The 17,519-nt window shown below is 39.8% G+C and overlaps 1 protein-coding gene across 1 annotated transcript in view; it reads left to right on the top strand.

Moving 5' to 3' along the window:
• Positions 1-5,288: 5,288 nt before the first annotated feature.
• The window catches only part of LOC126473286 (vigilin), a 91,690-nt gene continuing 79,459 nt past the window's right edge, over positions 5,289-17,519 (top strand). Inside the window, exons 1-4 of the mRNA XM_050100243.1 lie at positions 5,289-5,443; positions 5,802-6,004; positions 8,939-9,154; positions 12,685-12,891. Of these exons, the coding sequence (XP_049956200.1) occupies positions 5,843-6,004; positions 8,939-9,154; positions 12,685-12,891 (585 nt within the window). The 5' untranslated portion in view covers positions 5,289-5,443; positions 5,802-5,842. The remainder of the gene's footprint in view (positions 5,444-5,801; positions 6,005-8,938; positions 9,155-12,684; positions 12,892-17,519) is intronic.

Here is a 17,519-nt window from a genome sequence, read left to right as displayed (position 1 = left end):
GAGGACCATTTCTATCTCTGTCATCTGCCCTGACCCTGTTTGCCACTTGGATTGGGTACCGAATCTTCCACATGGCTGCTCATGTTCCCGGGGTTCACCAACTTGGACCTGAGACACAGAATTGAGTAGGAGAGGAGACATGGGTCATGGAATGTGAGTGCTTGGAAGCCTGATCGAAATAGTGAAAACATACAAAGTGAATATCATGGCCTTGCAAGAGATAAGATCTATTGGACATTGTACCTCCCAGAAACAGCAGTGTACTATGTACTATAGTGGCCACAATATTGAGCACATATTTGGTGTGGGAGTTAAAGTCAACCAAAGCACTGAGCAGCTAGCCACAGGATTTAAAGGAATAAGTCCAAGGATGTGTTACATGCTAATAAATGGGAAATTCTTTAACTACAGCCAGCTGTATACACATGCTGCTGCCAAGGAGAAGACAGCAGAACAAAAGGGAATCTTCTATGAGAAACTGGAGAAAGTATATCGACAATGTCCAAAACATTAAATAAAAATGGTGATATTAGATGTGAATGGTAAGGTAGGGCAGGAACGGATCTTCTCCCCTACGATTGGTAAATACAGCCTGCATAAAGAGAGTATACATTGTGCAGGATATGGTGGTCGATGTGCAGTGGCCAGTTGTCGTCCAAAGCTCTGGGCTTGTTCATTCACAGGGCAACTAATGAAGATGGAACATAGTGCAGACGATATAATTTTGAACTTTACAGATTATAAAAAGATATTGAAATCATAAAGCCCATTACAGTACACCATTTGAAATACGTCAGTCATGTTTTTTGCATGTAACATGAGTACCAAACAAAAATGGTACTTCTTCAAAACCCAGTGAGACAATGAAGCAGGGGAAGACCAAGACTTCGATATTTGGATGACATACAAGAAGATTTAAAAATTATTCATGTAAGAGGATGGAGACGCAAGACGCTGGACAGGAATGAATAGAACGATGTCCTAGAGCAGGTCAAGTTCCATCAAGGGCTGTAGAACCAGGAAGAAGCTGTATTGGCACTTAAGTTCTTCTATCTTGAAGTACTGTATCTTAATTTTGGGATCAGCAAAACGTATCTGAACTTATGTTTTATGAGTCCTCACTTTATGAAGTAAATTTGGAAATACTTTTTAACCCCACAGAGGTCATTATCAGTTTGTCTTGCATAATATCGTTTTCCTGCACTTATGCACTATTGTCCTGTGTACTGAAAGAGAACTGCATTTAGGTAGAATTATGGCCACATTTGTCTTTGGGAAAAACAGTAGATTTGGTCACAATTATGGCATATTATGAGTTTCATAATCCAGTGGAACGGTGTGAAATTCAGAGTTGCTAGATAAGTCAATAACATCAATAAAACTGTATAATTGTCTTCTTTCCAGACAATGTCACAGAGGAGATAAATTGCATAAGCCCCCATTCACCAGCAAATCAGCTATTCAGTCTGATTCTTCAGTTTATCTGGGCAAAGGTTTTGAGGCGTTAATGAACATGCACCAGGAAGAAGTAAATTCACGGAATGTTGATTCTAATAATAAAAAACCTCAGCAATCTCACAGAGAAAATGGAGTTGGGACGAAAAATAAGTGAGAACAAAGACAAGTGGAGAAGTAATATAAAAAACATGAATAGGTAGTAGGGAAATGCATACACATCACCTGCTAAGAGAGAAATGCTAGACAGCACATTTGAGCAAAAAAGGATTGCTCCAAATGTTCAAGAAAGTACTGCAAACGTCTAGAAAGTGAGACTGAAGCGAGAGGGATGTTCAGTGGCTTCTTAGTGATGAAAGATATAAAAAAGCACCGACAGGGTTTACCTGAACTTATTAAGGAAGTGCTTAAAGCAATGTCACATTCTTCATGTACACAGTCTTGAGGAGGAGCGACAAAGAATTATGTTCCCCTGAAAGTGTGACTAGGGTTTTCCCTTAGCCATTTTAACATACCAGAAACATTTGTTCAATACACAGAAGAAAAGAGACAGCAGCAACACGATTTTGACTGCTGACAAGAGAGGTTGCCATGGACCAGTATAAGGCGACCAGAGGAGGCAAATCAGAGAATAATGAACCATATAAAATGGTTTGTTACTGTTCCATCACATTACCGCCGACAGTGCACTGTGTGACAGTTCTTACCAGGAGATACGCGCATACAAATAAATAATGCATGAACTATATATGACACTTTGCGAAGAGAAACAGGTTACTGCTGAAGAATATTGGCTTTACAGAGAAATATTCAGTACAGAGTTTAACCTAAGCTGTCATGTACCTAGAAAAAATGTATATGGCCACTGCTATCACTTTCAAAATCTTCCAAAGAAAATCAATAGACAGAGACAGACCGCAACTCAGAACACCTAAAGAGAAGAAGAAAAAAGAAGATCTAAGAAAATGATATAAAAGAGTGGGTCTAAGCAGGGCTAAAAATTACTTGTGGCATGAATGTGTGACTAAACATGGGTTAATTTAAGTTGCATAATGTGTATTTCAATAACCACAGAAGATTTCAGATGGTGATCCAGTTGTTTTGTCCTCTGAGACCTGGTGTGGGCAAAACCAGAATGTCAATATGCGCACCATGTTTATTCATGTTGTACAAACTCTTGAGCATTCCTGTGATACAGCAGTGTTTCTTTGAGCCTTGCCACTCTTTAATGGAGTGTGATTCAGTCGATGCCAATAAACAGGGGGCTGTAAAAAGTGTTAATATCTATGACTCTTCAGGGTGGTATAAAGTTGTTCATACTGCTTCGAAACAACGGCTGTATGAAATGGCTGTAAGAGGCCAGGAGGACTTCCTAGAATTCGATATAAGCAGAAAGAATGGTTAGAAAATACGAAAATTGATGGTGAAAAAAATCAGTACAATCGCTTAAGGTGATACAGCTTTAATAAGGCTGAAGTGATATTAATCACATCTGTTTCAAATATTTCCATGATAAACATTTAAAAAGTTTGCCAGTTTCTAAAAAATCCCAACATTCCTATATAGTTTTCCAATGGGAACTGAAATACCATGGAGCATTAAATCTTCAGGAAGAGAAAATGAAAGAGTTCAAGGATCATTGCTGCGCCAGCATTATCAAGGATCCGTATAACACATTTTACAAAACTCTTCAAGAAGAGAAACCTGGAGATTCAGATCGCAGTGGCTATGGTTGTGACAAGGTTAGTGAGAAAGTGAACAGTCGGTGGTAATATCTGTACTAATATCTAATAATATGCTTTTATTTTAACGGGATTGATACGTTTTTAATGTGGAAATTAATTTTTGTACTATATTTTCTCAGACAAATCTGTTAGTCAAAAATGTAATATTTATATTTAGGTTGATTAACTTAGGATCATAATGAATTATCTTCTTAGCGCTATTAAACAATATATGACTGTGAACCAGTAAGGACTATCTTTAATCATCATCTGAGAGCTTTTTAAGCGCATTATTTAGTGCTATGGAGATTTCTGAATAAAGTTTGTATTACAGGTACATCACTGAAACCCGAAATTTACATGTTAACATACTTTTTTAATTTCTCCTGTAAAATCACTTAAACGAAGTTTTGTTCCTCTGATCCTTACACAGTGAAAGTATCTATAAAAATGTGGTAAAGATCCTACAAGGATACTAATAAGTTAAGATACTACTAGGTGCGTATATCAGTCACCAAGAAAACAGAGTAAGTGAGAGTGCACTCAATCACAACAGTGCCTTAGTTTAAATCAAAATGTGATTAAAGTTTTTTTTTTTTTTTGCACATGTAAATCTTTAAATTTATTCTTCAATGTGGCTGACATTTGCTACATTGGAAATGTAGTTTTACATGTTTCAGAGTTAAGCTTAACTCCATTTCAGTGTTCCCTGACGAACATCAAATTGGCGTATATGAAGAACCTCGTTGGATACCTGTGACCACCTTCACACTTGAGTTCTTTCAAACGCGATTCTGCACTTCGTTTCTCAACTACCATATACTGCAGGTTTTTCTTAAGATCAGAGTCCTTCTAGTAACTATTGTACTATGACATCTTATCGGTAATCAGTACAGTAATACTATACACGCAATCAATGCTCACATTCGGCGCGGTGGGTGATGAGAACGACTGTAAAGGGTAATTGACTTTATAATCGCTCCCATCAGCCACCGCGCCAAATATAAGCGTGGATTGCGTGAATAGTACTACTGCATTCACTGGCGTTGAGATGTCATAATACAGTAGTTACCATACGGCTCTGCTCTCAAGAAAAGCCTACAGTGATCGGTAGTGACTGTAAACGGTGAATGACATTGTGATAGCTCCCATCAGCCACCGCCCCGAGCGTCAGCTTGGATTGCGCAGTTACGCATCTTCCATACTTCGCAATCTCATCAGAACTACATACTATGATTCTGAATAAATAACTTATTTTCTGTGCACTTTTATTATGAAATTTAAATTAATAATGTATTTATCCAAATATAAAGCTAAGTACCGCAGTTATTATTTGCAGTAGTCATATCTCTATAATAACTAACATTTTTTTAAAGATTCTGTTGGACTTTTTTTCCACGCATTATAGAGATGATTATTGCTATTGTTTGTACGAGTTTTACGCGCTGTTATGAGATGCGTATAAAATTCAACGTAGCTACATCGGCGCCGCAACTGAAAACAGTTTTTCAAGTAGAGTCTCGAACTGTTGTAGATGTGCACACCATTTTGTCACGAGACTTAGCACATCGATCTCACGTTTACCTTTTAATAAAAATTGGACTGAAAGTGTGAAAGTCTACTGCTCGCGAATTTTTCATTTTCTTTCTTGAGTCTTACTAACTCTTCCTGTCTTTCTCTATCAGGGACACCATATTCTGGAAAATCACATTTATGTAATTAACTTTCATTTCGGTGCAGTAATAACGACAGAGCGAGAAAGATAGGAAAGGAAATACGAAAACGAGTAGGGGCGCACTGTCCGATAAAACGTAAATTAGTCTTTCTGGCTTTTGTTGTACCGAGCAGCATCCTTTGCGATGTTCTGAAACTGAGCACCATTTACTTACAATAACACGGTATTTTCGATCTTCGAAATTTATTATTCTTCGAAGTCATATTTTAATTATTAAATACTAACGTGCAGTTTGTAATTACATGCTGTTTCCTATGTCATATTTAATGTGTCATTACTTCTCGTTCTATTATCACTGTCTTACGCAACTGCGCTCTATAACGCATGCGCTTCATCGTGGCTCATTTTGTTCTTGGACGTCGGTGGGTGCGCGTGTGGTGTGTTGCTTACCGAAATACACACAGCGCGTTGAACACATGATTGTTAATTTTGTTTATATTTTCTATTGTTTCAGGTAGACCCCAAGGCAAACTGGAGAAGGGAATGTATTTTAGGCTCATTTAGGACGGATTTTCTGGATTACAGTACAGTAAGTAATTACCATGTCAGTGAATCGTAGAACATAGTGACACGTCGACTGCTGACAAACATGCGCCGTTGCACCGCTTGGCAGAAGCAACAACACATGTTGTGCCTATTATTTAGTAATACTCCAAATTATTACGATGCATGTTTTACATTATATTGTTTGTTTAATTATTTTTCGTTGTAGCATGTGCTGAATGTTTCCATAAGGTACTTTAAATATCGTAGACCAAGGTACCTCGGACACCGTTGTTTTTAACAGAAAGACTATATTTTCTCATGTTATCAGGCATTTGTGTAAATAATGTTATTATGGCATATCAGAACATTCGCGCATCTTACATGATTCCATCCATTTGTAGTGTTACTGTAACGACTTGGCGCGAATCAGGACAACCCACAAATGCAGCAAGCAGTGATGGAGGAGGAAGCCGCGTACGAGCCAGCTTACACTTACGATGAAGTTTTCCCTGCCTTGCCCGAGTCAGCAACTTCGTCCCCGGCCACCAATCAGCTCGGGCAATGGAACAATAAAATGAGGATTGGATCATCTGTTGTAACTCAGGTGAGATCAAAACACACGCAAAGTGTGTGCTTATTCATTCATTCATTCATTCATTGCCTTGTGTGTGTGTGTGTGTGTGTGTGTGTGTGTGTGTGTGTGTGTTTGTTTGTTAGTTCATTCATTCCCCATGGGCTAGAGCGGATAATTTTCAGCTGAGAGGGAAGGATGTGTCATACAGTTTTCTATGTATACAACCAATGTACAGTAAAGAAAACAAGATTACGTTTTTTAGACTCATTAGAGGTTATTACATATTTTCTGTGATAATATAACCGCTAATATTTAATCTGATAGGTAATACCAAACTGGATAAACATTTCTCTGTAAGATAAACTTTTAAGCGATTTTAAATACATTCAATTTCCTCACTTCCTTAATTAACTTTAGAATTTTGTTGAGAAACCCCGGAGGCTTCACTTGTCAGTTTGTCATCTTGTGTAGGATTTTCGTTTCCTCTTTTTGCATGGTCATGTACGCATTTATGTAGGAGGTGCTTATCATTCACCCTCACTGCCATAATGCTCTGAGATAGTGAGTATACCGTTATTATATTATAATCTACAAAATTTTGCCTTAGTTTGCCTTTATGGTATTTTGGCTGTACATGTCACTGCTCTTTCCTGAATTTTAAATATTCTTTCTAAGTAGTTATCGTGTGCCCTACCTCATATATGAATTTAGTGTGGGAACACTAGTCCATAGTACACTGTTCTGAATTTTGCATATACAACTTTTACCATTTTGCGCACGAGGAAAATCTGTGTTTGTATCTTTTTACTCAATACATCTATATCTGCCCCCCACCCTCCTGTCAGATGCTTCTTAAAAATAGATATTTGCAGTTTCAGTTTTAGGAGTGATTCATTGTAAAGCTTCTCATTTGTCCCAATGCACGTATAATTGTAGTGTAAATTTCTCTTTTATATATATGATGGGAAATCATTTACACTAAGAATAAACATTACTGGTCTGAGCACAGAATCTTGCTATTGCCATGTATTGAGAAGTTTTCATATTTATACTCATTTTCTGGTGACTTTTGTGAGAAACTGCACAAATTATGACCAACTGTGCATTATTTGCCATCTCATACCAGTACTGACTAGGTTTCCGAGATATTGGAAGATGCAGCTGCAGAATCTCCTACAGCGTGGATGTACATTTTTACTGGCTATTTGTATAAATTTTCTGTATGCAAGGTTTGGTTGTGGGCTGAGCCTTAGTGCAACGTAAACAGAATGTTGTTCACATGAAACGGTATCAAAAACGTTCACAAAATTTAAAATACTGCTGTTGTATGTAGGCTGCTAAATATAACGTGCTATAAATGAACGTGTCATTGCAGTATGCAGTGGATAATTGAGACCACATTCTAAGCTTCGTTTTTGTCTTGGATATGCGCAAGTAAAGATTATAGTAACAAAGTGACCTAAGCATAGCCTACTGTTTACGTCCATGCCATATTTAATGTTGTTTTCATTGTAAAAACTAAAATTGCAAAGTAAATTCAGAGAACTATTTCAGATGTGGACAAATATGTGTCAAATATCTGGAGGCATGTTATGCACATATATTGTATACAAACTATGAAAAATATGAGGGGTCACATTGCGTAACTTTTATTGGCATTAAGAAAGCAGCTGATTCCACCCGTCTGCTTTGACCCATGATGTCATCAGTGTGGCGGAAATGCCTACTTCCAGCGTATACTACATGGCACCAAGGTCGAATGTCGTCATAGACACTGATGCAACAAATGTGAACAAAAATGAAAATATGCAAAAGTCTCACTCCAACAATAAAATAAAACTAGTGAGTCAGCTACAGGAAAGAGGGTTTAGGGCGGAACTAGCTAAATGTATTACAATACAAAATCCACACCATCCCAAATTTAAAAACTGAAAATATTTCAACTTATGACACAATGCTACAGCCGCAAAACAATCAGGAGTCATACTCTTTACTCAACCCGTATAGCCCAAACAAAACCTACAATACAAAATAAACTAACATCTGCAGTTCTGGAAAGTGGAACTGTACATTTCCTTTGATGAGTAGAATTCCAACGGAGCCCTTGATACCAAAAACCCAATACCCCAACTATGAAAAGTGGAATCGGACATTTCCCTTGACCTATACAGCTCAAATACTGCTCTCAATACCTACTGGCAAACCACTAATAATAAAACCACATCTGCAAAGTTTACACACCTATATAACTCACAAACACCACCAAAATCAAAACTCCAATAACTCGAAAACCCAAAAACCCTCATATTCACCAGATCAATTACAACACAACTGAAATACTACACACACACACACACACACACACACACACACACACACACACACACACACACACACACACACACACACACACAATAAAAACCATAACAACGAAATGAAAACAAGGCCAACACTACCAAATCCACGTTACAGTTGTGACAAACCACATTACCTCAGTGGTAAGACTCACATTAACCCAGTACTACACACACTCAACATGTCAATATCCACCGCCAGAGGACACCATCAGGTACAACAACATGACATCAACAAACACAACAATACTGTGCCATAGTGACTTCACACACTGCCGCCACCCTTAGATTACAGGTCAAAGTAGATAGCTGGAATTGGATGCTTCTGATGACTGCTGTTAGCAGACTGTAAGCCAAAACTTGGGTAATATATGCTGTGAAGTTATTGGAAGAAGGAGGGTGACATCAGAATTCATAAATTTTTGTCACAACTGGGCATTCCATTTATTTCAATGACCTAAGATTTTAGTTAACCATTGTGTACTGCAGAAGTAGTGTTATGATACTTGTGATCCATTAGTTTAAGGCGAGGAAATACTTAAAACAAGCAGCTGAATTATATATGCACTCTCCCCCTTGTACACTAACGACATTGATTGATTGTTTACAGGTATTCAGAGTACCTTATGAAGAACGAAAATTTGATCACAGTGACAAGTTCGGAGAAGGAGAGTCATTGAGAACATGTCTGCAAATCATGCGAGACACAGGAGCTCATATCGAAATATCTTCATCCAAAGATCAATCCTTGACCTTCTTAGTAACAGGAAAACAAAATTCTGTGTTGGATGCTCGAAGAAGGATTTTAACAAATTTCCAAACACAGGTAAATTAAAAATTACATACTATGTTCTGAAATTTTGGTGAATTGGAGTCCCAACTATTGAAATTCATTTGTATCACTTGTGCAGTTTATAATTAAATGATGATACACACTTGTGTTCATGTTGTTAATGGGTCTTGAGGCATAGATGATAATTTGCTGTCTGTATTAAACCATTGATTTTCATGTGAACCCTTTGCAGTAAATGAAACACTCTTAATATGTTGTTGAATTATGCTTATGATATACCTGAAATTGAAGGTGCTGACAGTGAAACTGGCCAGTAGTTTCCTATACTGGTCTGTAGGCTGTCTAAGCTCACCTTTAGAATAGAGACTTAAACTTTATCTATATTTGTTTGACTTTCTTCACAACTTAGTGTCTGTATTGCTTTCCATACATGGTTCAAACCAGGTTTGATTTGCTTCCCTGTTTTACATTCTGAGAATGGTCTTCTGTATGCCTGCAGTTCTGTGTGTTTCAACAAGCCTGTCATCAGTTTTATCGTTGACAGTAATCATTAGAGAGGCCAATATCTTACAAAAGTGCGTTTTCCGAGACTCGTGCTAAAATCCTTCATATCCTCGTAGCATTGTTTACAATTTGTGCCATGCAAAAGTGTGTTAAATGTTTAGGAAGTTGTTATTAATTTCACCCTCACTAGCTGTGTTAATATTTATGCCCCACATATTATAATGTTGGTTTTGGAGGCTGAGACTTTTTTTTTTTCCCCCTTCAGTTTATTAGTTAAGAAAGTGTCTGCATTACCATTAGGCGAGAGCTTCACGCACAACATAATTAACTTCTCGTGGCTGTCTAACTTCTTGTTCAGCGGGTGCCGATTCAAAATGTTTATCAATGCAAATTGTAATCAGATCTTTAAAATATGTACTATCTCTGATATAAATATACCATCCCCCACCATTTAATATTGTTCTACAGTAACATCTTAAACTTTTGTGTGGTGGTAGTACTATATGCTCTATTTTTGTGTCTCTGCACAAGTGCTCTGTAATGCATTCCACTGTGCTATTCAAAGACTGTACTTCAGCTTTAAGATGTGTACTTCATGTTTAATATGTACATATTTTGCTGAAGAATAGATAATTTGGAGCAAATTTCTGTTCTCTCTCTCTCTCTCTCTCTCTCTCTCTCTCTCTCTCTCTCTCTCTCTCTCTCTCTCTCTCGGTACATTTTACCTTATGTGCATGTGTGAAAAAATCTCTAAACTGGTTGTTACATATTTAAGGGAGGGGAGCCTGATGTCATGACTGACTTGAAAAAAAGGCATTGTCCTCCTACCCATGACAATAAGTATTGCACCATGTGTGGCATCCTTCGACTTTTACTAATTAATTCCACCAACTTCCTTTCCCCAGTTCTGTTAAGGTGCAGGCCTTGCCTGGTGTAACACTCTCTCTCAATAGTTCCCTCAGGCACCAGCACAATGTGTGCCTAGTCAGCAGTCAGCAGTTCCAGCTCCACATTGACTTCCTATACAGCTCAGCCAAGATGAGGCTGATCCTGCCTCTGGAACAGCTCAGTCATGCTAACATTTTTGGAAGTTACTTTGCTTAGGTCACTATCCATGTCGTATGCCCTGTCCCTATTCAAACTGTTCCTTGGCCCACCCAATACCACAATCTGATCATGTTATGTGAAATTGTTACTGTAAAGCTCTAATACCTCAGCCACCTGAACCAGCCAGACACTTATCTCAAAAATGGCATGGAGCTGATATTCTTTCCCTAAAGTCTTCTGTAATTGAGAGCCCATACATCTACCATGACTGCTACATAGCAGCAGTAATCCTTGTTCTTCAGTGATATTCCTAGCATAGTCTGCCAAACATTTCCAGCTACTATATCATCTTGAGGATCCTCTTCGCACAACTTTGGCAGCTGGAACGTGATTCTGGTACACACAGCAATACTATCAAAATGTTTTCTACCAACAGCCAGTCCTCGACTGCCCCCTCCCCCACCCCCACTCACCACTCCCTCCCTCCCTCCCTCCCTCCCTCCCTCCCTCCCGCTCTCCCTCGTTCTCTTGGCTTTTTCCAAATGAGCCCGAAGAGCACAGAGCTTGCTTTCTTGCTTCTATATTAATTTGTTCATGCAACATATTTTGCAGTTCAAAGAGAATAATGACCCCCCCTTGCTCTCCCTTCTGCATCCCCTCCCAGTGAAACCATTTGCTTCAACTGAAACTAAGAGGTCTCTTCAAAAAGTGCCAGAACATTCATAACATTCATAATTTCACGCAGCATGCAGTTGGAATCTCCGCACATACCTGTGTTTAATGTGTAACTGCTGGAAGTTTCAAAGTAGTGTGTCTGTTAGTTATTGTGTATTGAGTAGAAAGCTGTTGCACAATTTGCAAATTTGTACATGGCAGAGCTGGAGGGGCAACGCATCATTCATTAAATTTTGCATGAAACTCAAGAAAACTTATACAGACACACATGAAGAGATGAGTGCGTAAGCCATACTCAGTGTTATGAATAGCTCACACTGTTTAAAAATGACAAGATAGAAATTAAAGGTGACCCTTATTCAGGACGCCATTCGATGTCTACAAACAATGCTCATGCCAGGAATGCCAACGAAATAGTGTGTGCCAGTTGAAGACTGGCTGTCTGAGAGATTGCAGGAGATTGTAACTGAAATTGTAACATGCTAACACACTTGCACATTCATCCCTGTTCGTGTGTGACTATTGCACAAAAAACGAAATACTGTGCTGCCTTGTCCTCCGTACTCTCCAGACCTGGCACCTGTGGTCTTCTTTTTATTTCCAAATTTGATAACCCTGTTGAAAGGACAAAGATTTGCAGTGATAGACTAGATAAAAGAAAATTCACAGACGGCGCTTCATGCGATCCTGTAAGAGGCATACCAAGACTTCCTCCAGAAGTGGAAACAATGTTGGGTCAGTGTATCAATAGTGGAAGAGAGTATTTCGAAAGAGACAATGCACAATAAGTGAAAGGTAAGTGTAGATAAATTTTGTGGACAAAGTTCTGGGATTTTTTAAACAGGCCTAATTTGTTTGTTCCACAGTTCATATTCAAGCAACTACCATCGTTTCTACTAACGATCAAATAAGGTACTTATAACAAAGAAAAAATGTGTGAAACTAAAAGAATATTCTGACATAAATTAAGTTTCTTCCACTATAAAAGTGTGTGACCCCAATATGTTGAATTCATTATGAGTGCAAATTCAGTAACATCTGAAGAATGTACGTAAACAAAATATTATAGCAAATTTTCTCCTAAAAGTAATTCAAAACAAGAGATTCCATAAATGATATAGGGCTTTGCGTTTCTTTTTAAATTGCTTCAGGGAAATGCTCTGGTGATTGCTTCAGCAAGATTACTTGTATCTTGATCAAACACACGTAAATATATTTCTAACTGAAAACCACATATCAGGTGAAAATGTTATACAGTTTTTCATCTCATTTTCCTATGAAATATGTTGTCTTGTGAATAATTCACTGCATCCTTACATTGATTGGAATATTTTCAGGCAACTGTGAACATTGCCATACCGAAAGAACACCATCGTTTCATTCTGGGAAAGAACTATTTAAAGTTGAGAGATTTGGAGAAGAATACAGCAACTAAGATATCTGTTCCAAATATGAATGATCCTTCTGACAGAATTACTATAACAGGAACAAAGGAAGGAATTGAGAAAGCTGTGCATGAAATAAAGGTCACATCTGATGAGCAGGTAATTGCCAGTAAAGTGTTTTGTGAAATGCAGTAATCTGAAAGTACTTTAAGTAAATATATTCTTTCATTTATCATCCTGTTGTATTCAGTTTTCTTTGCTTTTTTGAGATGCAGCTTTTCTTTCTATGTCTGTTTGTCAGGTTTTTAAATTGTATTCATGTTATGGTGCTGACTTAGCATTGGTCTGTTAGAACAGAGGTTGTTTATGAAATTCTCCAGATTAAGCTACATATATTCAGATAAATATGGGATATTGTTAAAAAGGAGACAGGGAAAGAAAACATAGGTGACACCGTATCTGTCAAAGAGAATGGAAACATTATGAAATATAGTTGCTGTTTAACAAATATTCATTATAATTACTGTTTGAAATTAGATATGAAGAAGCAATACATAAAACTTAATCAAATGAAAAATTATCTCTTATTCCTATCTGAAGAAAGGGAAATCATTACCAATGTAAAACTAAAGTTCTTATGGAGTTCTTGATATCTCCAGAGCCACAACTTTTAGTGTTAAGACACTAAAAATTGTGGCTCTGTAATAGTTATTGTTCTCAGTCATGTACACAGTACATTGTTAAATACATAAAATAAAGGAAAGGCAACAACTCAATTATAGTGAACCAAAATGGGGAGTAGAGAACAGGAAACAGCATTCACTCTAGCTTTCCAGCTCTTGCTCTTTTTCTAGAAAAAGTACACACACAGATGAACACTTCTGTGGTCACATAGAGACTGATTATTGATAATTGTTCATTGAAAACAGTTGCCCGAGCTGATGGAGGGGTAGGGAAGGAAGCAAAGTGGGAGTAGTAGGAAAGAGTCAGGTCTTTGGACAGATGGCTCCACAACAAGATGAAAGGAGTATAGAGGGTAGAGCAAAAGGATATAGTGAGGGGTAGGGGAAAGAGGAGAAAAGGAGAGAGAAGTGAAACAGAAGTGGAGTGGTGGGGGGAGAGAAAGCTGAGAGGGGAGGGGGAGATAGTCCACAATCTGGACAGGTTAGGAGTTGTGTGGACAGGAGAGAAAGGGAAAAAAGAAGAGGCAGTGGCGATTGTGAGAAAGCAGGATATGCTGGAGAGACAATTCCCATTCACAATTCAGAGAAACAAGTGTTCCAGCATAACGACAAGTGCCGGCATGAAGATAAGGAACGTAACTGCAGAGAAGGCGGAGAGATAACGTCAGCCAATAGTATGCTGACTAGAACCGCATCACGACAGGAGTGGCTTCTATACAAAGAGAATATAAGCACAGCTTCTGCCAGCCATGGCTGGACAGTGGAAGACACATACTATCAGACCCGGATTAGGAACCACACACTAGAACAGCCGTGATTAGTGATCCATATGACCTTGGGTGATAATTGGCGTGAACATTGTATACATCGAAGGACATTGATTATTTGCATGTCGCCCATCGTGTGTAACAACTCGTTGTAAATCCAAAGTTAAGTATTGTCAATCTACTTTATTGAAATAAAAACTATTAATGTGATTTGCTTGAATTGCTGTATAGCTATCTGAGAAAGCAGCACCCTTTAGGCATCCTATAAGAGAATGGGGGCAGGACACCACAGTAGGTGCTGGAAGGGAGTAGCCAAATGGCGCGTGTAGTGAAGCAGCTGTTGACTTGTATTGCAGTGACTGGATAGTTAAGTTTATTTTGTCACAGTTGGGTGGTGGCCATTCATGTGAATAGACAGTTACTTGTTGTGCTCATGTAGAATGCTGTACTGTAATTGCAGTATTTATCTGACATATAAAATAGCTACTTTCATACATGGTCATGCCTTTTATTGGGCAGGAAATGCCTGTGACTGTACTGTGGTAGTAGGTGGTGGGTGGGTGTATAGGGGCAGATACTGCAGCTGGTCCGACTGTAGGGGAATAACCCATGCAGTGCGGGATTGGGGGTAGAAATGAAGTATGAATGGACAAGGATTGATTGTGTGGGTGGTGGAATACTACTTTTGGTGTGTTAACAGGAATTTGGGTAGGATATGCATCATCTCAGGGTGCGATGATAGTTAATTGAGTTAATTGAAGCCTTGTGGTTGAGCTTCACAAGGACAAGCTGATACTTGATCAGAGGAGTGCTAGTCAGTAGCTGGTTAACAGGTTTACTGGTCTCAGAGGAAGTGATGCCACAGGAGATCTGTTTTGGGTGAGCTGGATATGATATAGTCAGTTTCTAAAGGCTCTGGTCAGGTTATCAGTGTGTTTTGACAACTCCTGCTTTCCGCTGCAGGTGTGGTGAGTGTGGATGGCGAGATTGTAAGAAACACACATTTTTGGTATGGAATTGGTGACAGCTGTCAAAATAGAGGTACTTAAGTGGTTGGTACACTTGTTGTGGACAGACGTATTTATGGGGCCATCTGAGACATTTACATCTAGGAAGGTGACTCGATGAGTTGAGAAGATCCAAGTGAAGCTGATTTGGAAGTTGGTTTTGGGTTTATGAAGGAAAGAGCAGAAGTTGTCATTATCATCAGCCCAGTCCATGAAATTCTTCTTAGTGAAGCCTAGCCAGACAAAGAGTTTGTCTTGACTGGATTCCTATGGATGGCACATAAATAATTGCTTGCATGTCTGAAGGAACAGACCTTGCTGACAATCCACAGCTATATATAAAATAATTCAAATTTTATTTGCTGGCTGCAAAGACTAGTTCTAACTGTACAAGGTATGGATGTCATACCTGTTAGTGACATGAAAATTTGTGCCATATTGGGACTCAGATCTGGATTTCCCACTTATTGCAACTGGTCGCCTTAACCGCTTCGTCCATCTGTGCATGCTCTCTGTAATGACTCAGATTATTTTGTACAACTGTGGATTGTCAAAAATAGAAGTAAGTATTATGAACCTAGATGGGCATATGGTGCCCCACTGCGTGTCCAGGGATAAGAGTAGGCCCTCCGTATTTCTTCCTGTCGTAAGAGGCGACTAAAAGGAGTCTCATATGTTTTGGCCTTTATGTGATGGATCCCTATAGTGTTTGACCACCATTTTTAAAAATTTTTCCAAAGAGCGAGCCATTTGGGGATGGTAGCCTTACATGGTGCATCGTGTCCTTAGTGCTTTGAGATCTTTAGCCCCCTTTCTCATCATTGCATTGCAGTCCCGCTTGTTCTCCCTCTCTTGGACAAGGATACATTCCTGGGTGCAGTTTCCGCCATGCACTATGCAGTGTTGTCTTCTGCAGAGACAACGACCATAGACTTCTTTGCACCTGATATTTGGCACAGTGGCCAGTCTGTTGTGGTGGGGCTGCCATGTACCCTCCTGGTTGTAGCCCCATGACAACACAGGGATTGCTCTGCTGATGCCTGCGCTGTCATCTCCCCAGATATGCCAAGGAGTAGATGCCTATCTCCCTGGGGCATCAGGACTCCTGACAATGGCCATCCTGCCAATGGCCATCCTGCCAGGTGGCCCTTGCTGAGCCTGGGTGGGACCTGTGGGTGGCATCAGGGCAGATGACCAGCAATAAATTGTGGTACATCATCTCTTGCTGGTGGCCAGCTGCCAGCGGTCTAAAAGCGTTAGAGGACTCACTTAAATGCGGAGAAGTATGACCCCAAATAGTTCCCCTCCCTGGCTGCATCTTGGGAGGGGTGAAAGGCTAAGGATGGCAGTGATACTTATTCGCCCCGGTACCTTGTCTGTACGCGAGTCGATTGGGAATCATTCGTGTCAACGAAGCCTCAGTTTGGGGAGGTGGAGGGCTGGTCCAAAAATCAGTCAGGGTCGGTCTTCATGAAAACAGCATCCTCTGCGCAGTCACGGGCACTACTCACCTCCGACAAGCTGGGGAATGTTTCTGTTTCTATTACGTCCCATAAGAGATTAAATATGGTCCAGGGTATCATATTTCACAGGGATCTTCTTTTGCAATGTGACAACAAGCTGCGTGCCAATTTAGAGTGGCAATGTGTCCATTTCAGCCGGCGCGTCCACCGGGGTCTGAGTGAATATCAGGTTGCTACTGGTGCCTTCATTTTGGCCTTCAAGGGTGACACATTACCTGAGAAGGTCAAGGTGATGTCTACCGCTGTGATGTAAAGCCGTATATCCCTCCCCTGATGCGATGCCTTAAGTACTGGAAGTTCGGCCATATGTCTTCCCGCTGTATTTGTAGAGTCATCTGTTGGGGTTGTGGACGGCCTTCACATCCCAATACTCCCTGTGCCCCGCCTCCCATCTGTGTCAACTGCGGAGAGCATAATTCACTTGCTCACCGGACTGCAGGATTTTACAGAAAGAGAGGAAAATCATGGAATATAAGACCCTGGACTCACTGACGTACACTAAGAGAGAATATGAGCGCCTACATCCTGTGGCTATGACCACTTCATACGGCGCCGCTACAAGAGCAGTTGTAGCCCCATCTGTTGCACGTATTACAGTCAGCACTCAGAGCTGTTAAGATTACACCTGCCCCCTTGATGGTGTGGGGCATTTCCCTCTCTGTTGCTCCTGCACCACCTACTTCGGAAGCAACCCTCCCCTCCCTCCCCCACCCCCCCACCCCCCCACCCCCCATGCCCCACTTCCCAGATGGAGAAGCATGTCTTCTTCAGCTCCTCTCTCCAGGAAGGGGTCCCTCCCTTCCTGGG

This window comes from Schistocerca serialis, chromosome 4 (assembly GCF_023864345.2).
Source record: "Schistocerca serialis cubense isolate TAMUIC-IGC-003099 chromosome 4, iqSchSeri2.2, whole genome shotgun sequence".
In the NCBI taxonomy this organism is placed as follows: Eukaryota; Metazoa; Arthropoda; class Insecta; order Orthoptera; family Acrididae; genus Schistocerca; species Schistocerca serialis.
Note: the sequence above shows the minus strand (reverse complement) of the source record. Positions and strands in the feature narration are given on the sequence as shown.